Raw genomic sequence first — 5695 nt, 5'->3', positions numbered from 1 at the left:
TGACCTGCAGGTTGAAGCACTGCGGGTAGTTCTGGGCGCCGTTGGGCTGGCCACCGCTGTGCAGGGCGATGATCTCGTGACGAAGGACGTAGTTGCCAGGGGCAATGCCCTCGGGGATCTTGACCATCCAGGAGTTGTTGTTGGCAATCAGCTGGTCGGAAGCCCAGAAACCAGGGGCGTTGGTGCCGTCAATCAGGCCAGCCTCGGCGACCTTGAAGAACTCAAGGCTGGTCTTGTCGACGGTCTCGCAGCCGGCGTCACCGCAGCTGGCGAGGTAGTCGATGACGGGGCCGTGGTGGGACTCGGGCCAGGTGTCCCACTGGATGAAGACGGAGTCGCCGGCGGCAACAACGGCATGGCCACCAGCGTTGGTAGCGGACTTGTGGCAGATGATATCACCGTTGCCAAAGGCATCGGGGGCAACGAAGCCGTTGTCCGAGTTGCCCTCGGTCCAACCAACAACCGTCGGCGGGTTCGGGTTGTAGGGGAAGCTGGTGGGGTCGAAGCCCTCGTACGAGACGCCGTTGATGACGATGTTGGTGACATGGCCGTGGGCGGCAACGGACACCGCACCCGCAAGGGCGGAAAGGAGAGTCTTGGAGGTGTAAGAAGGCATCTTCGAAGCTGGTTCGTCGGTGATGGGGAAGCAAGTTGTGAGGTGTCGAAATCTCAGTGGTGCCGTCTAGCGGAAAGAATGAATCGAGTCGTAAAGGACAGGAAATGAAGTTGAATCTTCAATCAATGAAGTGAATGTATGGAAACAAGAATGAATGGAATGACTTTGCTCAAAGGTCGCTTGCGCCTGGTGAGAGAAGAGTCCAGTCTATCGAAGGGCTTGAACCGCTTCTTATATCTCATGATGGTTCCGAGGGAAGCGTACCCTCGTGGACTCCCTGAACGGCGCTTCTACCCACTTGGGCGCCAAAGCCCGTCATCCACCGTCATCCAACGGCGGGCGAGAGAGAACGTGCGCTGGCGGTGATGAAGATACGGAATCTTGGCTGGCGCGGGGAGGGGTCACTGCGTTTCAGTGAAATTAGCGACGCCAACCGAGGTGGACCAGACACTCGGTTTCTTGAGAGCGCGGGGGATCATGATAATGCTGGGTAGAAGGGGGAGGTCCAGGGCGCATCAAGCTACCGACATTGCGAATGGCAGAAGCAAGTCTTGCGTGGTGGTTGGCAGCCGTCAAGGGAGGGGGGGACAAACGGATTCACACCCTGGGGCACCATCCCGGTCGATCTCAGGGTTGAGGGGGAGCCTGAGTAACCGTTGAGGCTGGCCGAAGGGGCCGAGAATAAACAGAAACCAGGGATCACGATGGCGATATGCTGAAGAACCAGGGAGAAGATGGGACGCCAAGGTGACCTCATGGTGGCCACTAAGTGGCCCGAGGGATGCGAGCCAAGGGTGCCATGGCCAAGGCATGAGCTGACCAGAGGCAGAACGCTGGCACGGACCCGTTGTTCAGCAAAAGTGTGGCATCCCATGTGCAGAAAGCATGAAACATGGTGAGGTTGGTGATGGGTCGAAAGCGGGGGTCGTTGTGGTGGTGCGGCTGCGTTGACTGCGGGATGGCGGATCCTCAGGGGTTGTGCAGGGGGAGATAGGGGGGAGCTTATGCAGGAACAGAGACTCGCTTGTGTCGTGCAAGCTCCACAGAGCGCCCCCCAAATCTTCCCGCCAGGCGCTTGCATCTTTGACCCACCCACGCCACATTCCGGAAGCGCCTCTCTTGCATGGCAACAGGGATTTTGGTGGTGTTCTGATCGCTCTGATCAGGGCCAGCCACGAGGTGCCTCAGTCTTGGCCGAACGCCCGAGAAGCTCGAGGACGAAATGGACGAATTGGATCCGGGTAGAAGTCCGGGAGAGCGGGCCGACCAGTTCCACCAGCATGACCTGAGACAGCAAGTTCGGTTGAGAGTTGAAACTGTGCGGTTAATAAACCTGCAGTATCTCTGACCTGGTACTCGGGTTCGGTCTAAAGGGCGCCGAGACGGTGGTTTTGTTCGTGGGCGGCCGGGTTAGAACCGCCTTGAGTCTTGGTGTCTTGGTGGTGCTGTAATCAATCTGGGTGAAACATGGAAGCGCGCGGCCACTTACCCGCGTGCTGTTTGCCGCTTCCCACCCCGACGGGCCAAAGCCCAGATCGAGTGTTGCGTGTTTCGCTACCGGGTTTGCAACACCCTAGATAATGCCGGCCCAAGATGAACTCCGATGTGGCTCGCTGCTGCGAGAGTTGCAGCCCCAAGCGGCAATGCCTAGGAGAGGCCTCCACGCATAAGAGCATCATTAATTTATTCAGGCGCTCAGCCCACAAGGTTTCATGTGCTAAATGAACGATGACGATGACGGTGGAAAAGGCATGGGACAAAAGTTTGGGCCGTTGAAATGACTTGGACCACTGGAGTAAAGCAGACAAATCCCATAACTACTTCGTACACAGTACGTACATACATGTACAAAGTGCAGACAGCTCAGGTTTGTTGTTTGAAGCGTGCCAGAGCTTTAGGGCCGGGGTGACTGGTGCAAGGGATCAGGGATCCACCTGAGGATGAGCGGGAGCTGCTGGGGCTCATCAAGGTCTTCTTGGATGACCAATCAGCGCCAGCTCCACATCTGAAAATCCAACTTCATCGCGACTTCCTGCGTGTCTTTGGTGTGGTGTTTTCATGTGTCGAATCGTCACTGCCGTCTTCGTTGGGACCAGGTGACAACTTCGGATGAAGCAGCTTGGTTTCTCCACTTTGAGAGCACAACACCTGTATCTTCCGGATCATCTTCACCTGTAACCCTCCGCCAGGGTTTGGCGCGACAACGACTCTGAATCGTTGCGCCTTGTATGGTGTTGCTGGGAAATGATCTGTTATTCATTTTTACAGTAAAAACTGTGCGACAAAGAGGTAAAGGACCAAAATATCCTTACGATGAACTGACTTGTGCATGTGGAACAAAAAAGTGCCTCATCTCTGGGATACAAGGAAGGGCTCACACTCGTTTGCAGTGTCCCAAATCGCTGAACATAAACTTCTCAACCGAAAAGCGATCTGCCCGAAAACCAAAAGAATCTCATCCCAAGTATACGACTTATAGATAGCGGCGAGAGTCTCGTTTCGGCAGAGTTTGCATTCTAAGAACGGCAACGCGAACAAGAAAAAAAAATAAAGACAATAAAAGCAACGACAACGGCGGCGGCAGCAACAGGAACAAAACAACAAAAAAAGAAAGAAAAAAAGAACACAAACAAAATCATACTGGAATACGTTGGATACCGGCTCATGCGTTTTATCCGCGATACTCATGCGAACTCGAGATATCTCTTCTCTCCATCCGCACTCACGAACTCAGAGTCTTCTCTAAAGCATCGGGCATAATTGAAGCATGTTTTTCTCTGCTTGCTACCGAGGACTGAGCCACTAACTTTGCCGCAGTCGCTTATTCTGGTTGATGCGCGTACCATGTCGGGACTTCTCACGATCGGGGGCTGTGGAACCCCCAAGCAAACAGTCAACCCAACAAGCGACTCGCCCGCCGACGGTATCGTCAGCAAACCAGTCCACCCCAATGTCTCTCCAGAACCAATCCAAACAACCCGACCGGGGGCCCATAGTTCCCACCAGAAGCCCCGTTGAGAAAGGCGAAAGCACTGGAAAGAGGGTTGGCTCGTTGGCACCGCTGGAACCGCTGGTACTGAAGGAATCAGCCTTAGAAACCGCGCGCAAGGTGGCCGACCGCGATGACACCAAGAACGGCAATAGTTCGAAAGACACGAGCGCCTTCGATCGAGACATCTCCAAGCTACCTAAAACCTCTAGTTTCAACAGCCATCAAGAAGCGAGCCGCGAACGGACCGACCCAACCTCGACGAGTTTATCAACCCGTGATCAGGCTAACAGCAGGAAGAACCCAGAACTAATGGGCCCCAGACCTGTACTCTCGGGACAGGGCCTACAGATAACACCTACCAAAGATAGTGGGACAACTCGGGCCGCCGCTAACAACAAGCACACTGCTCGCTCCGAAGAAGCCTCGTCTGACGATGTCTTTGCCCGCCTACTGAATCAGGTCCCCGACCTTAAGGACTTCCTTGAAATGAGTGATTACTATGACGTGGAGGCTCGGACCAGAAAGCTCACCCGGTTTCGAAGGTTAAAGGCGCTCGCGGCCGAGAAACTAAAGCTCGAGGAGGAGGAGCGGAAACTCAGGCAGGAAGAGGAGCTGGATATGGGACCACCACGGTCGACAGTCGCACTGTTCGCAAGCACGGCATCCAGCGCGGCCCCTAGCGCAACCCCGGATTTGGAGACTGCCAGCTTACCAACCCCGGTCACCCCAGTGCCCAGCAGCATGGGCACTCGTGAGATCAAAGAGTCGGCGCCCGCTAACGGCACCAAGCGAGCGCGCGAAGAAGATGCCTCCCAAGACCGCCAAGAGAAGGCGCCGCGGCTCGAAGAGCCCATGCCGCCCCGCGTAAAGGAGAGGGACGATAGGCCCCGCCATGACGACAGGCACAGAGAAGACGATCGGCGAGATGAGCGCGACTACCGCCGCGACTCGTGGTCTCGGCACGACGACCACTCCTTTCGGAGCTCGCCTCCTCGGCGCCGACATCGAGACGAGGACGACTACGATGGCCGTTACCGACCTAATGGTTACAAGGGCGATGACCGTCACCATCGTGATTTGGAGAGCCGTTCAAAATACCCGATCCATGTTGATCTAGGCTCCAAAGGCGGTTAGTTTCTCATTTTACGGCTACTCCTTCAAGGTCCCGTTGAGTTTTGGCTTTTGGCTGTTGCGCCTTGGAACGGCATCAAGCCTGGTGTTTCACTAGCTTTATCGACGGTCCATTCCATGAGCCAACAGCTAATTGAATTATGGACTAGACTCACGTTTCTTCATTGTCAAATCGTTCAACCACGAGAATGTGAGGATATGTATGGAAGAGGTACGTGTGCACGTGGCGCTCTCCCGTTGCCAGGGGCGAGGGATGGAAAGCGGCTTCACCTAAACCACGCTCCTAATCGCTGACCGCGGCACAGAATCTCTGGACGACACAACCCCGAAACGAAGAGATTCTCTCCGAAGCATTCGCCAAGTGCAAGAACGTCATTTTGTTCTTCTCTATTAACGGGAGCAAAGCGTTCCAGGGCTATTGTAAGCCTCTCTCTCCTGCCCCCCTCTGGCCCATGGCCCCCCCCCCCCACTAACATCCGCTCCCTTGGACCCAGGGGCCGATGACATCCGGCCCATCCCCGGACAACCCTCGCCCCTCCTTTGTCAAGGTTCTCCGCTGGGACACGCGCGCCCCCTTTGGGGTGCAGTGGCTCAGCAAGACGTCGGTCCACTTCTTCCGCATCGGGCACCTCAAGAATGCCTATAACGAGGTACCAGCCCGTCTTGGTCGGCAAGGGACGGGCAAGAGATCGATGGGGGAGTGCGGGTCTTCGGCTGCTGCGGGAGATGGAAGAAATTGCGGCGGGCCGTGACTCTTGGGGCGGGGGGACCAACGGTGATGGTGGGCATTCGTCGGGGGAGATATGGTGAAGAGGAGAGGGGGAGGGGGACAGGTGGTACGACCGTTTCGTTTGCATGTTGTGACCTGGGACTATGGTTGTTATGTATGGGAATAGAGCATGTCTGGCGGTAGCCAGTGATTGCATTGGTTTTGAAACAAGGGGCTTTAAAAGGGG

General features: G+C 55.8%; 2 protein-coding genes across 2 annotated transcripts in view; one reads left to right on the top strand and one right to left on the bottom strand.

Annotated features, from left to right (window-relative positions):
* Window positions 1-616, bottom strand: part of CHGG_09070 (uncharacterized protein) — a gene marked incomplete at both ends in the record, with an annotated part of 1003 nt that extends 387 nt beyond the window's left edge. The window contains one exon of the mRNA XM_001226996.1: window positions 5-616. Coding sequence (XP_001226997.1) covers window positions 5-616 — 612 coding nt within the window. The remainder of the gene's footprint in view (window positions 1-4) is intronic.
* Window positions 617-3566: 2950 nt separating this feature from the next.
* CHGG_09069 (uncharacterized protein) lies at window positions 3567-5491 on the top strand (the record flags this gene model as incomplete). The annotated part of the gene is made up of 3 exons (XM_001226995.1): window positions 3567-4737; window positions 4889-4950; window positions 5234-5491. The coding sequence occupies 3 exons, from the start codon at window positions 3567-3569 to the stop codon at window positions 5489-5491; spliced, it is 1491 nt and encodes a 496-aa protein (XP_001226996.1).
* Between the last annotated feature and the right edge of the window lie 204 nt (window positions 5492-5695).

This window comes from Chaetomium globosum, genomic scaffold (assembly GCF_000143365.1).
Source record: "Chaetomium globosum CBS 148.51 scaffold_6 genomic scaffold, whole genome shotgun sequence".
In the NCBI taxonomy this organism is placed as follows: Eukaryota; Fungi; Ascomycota; class Sordariomycetes; order Sordariales; family Chaetomiaceae; genus Chaetomium; species Chaetomium globosum.
The sequence above is the reverse complement of the archived record's forward strand: the minus strand, read 5'-3'. Positions and strand labels throughout refer to the sequence as shown.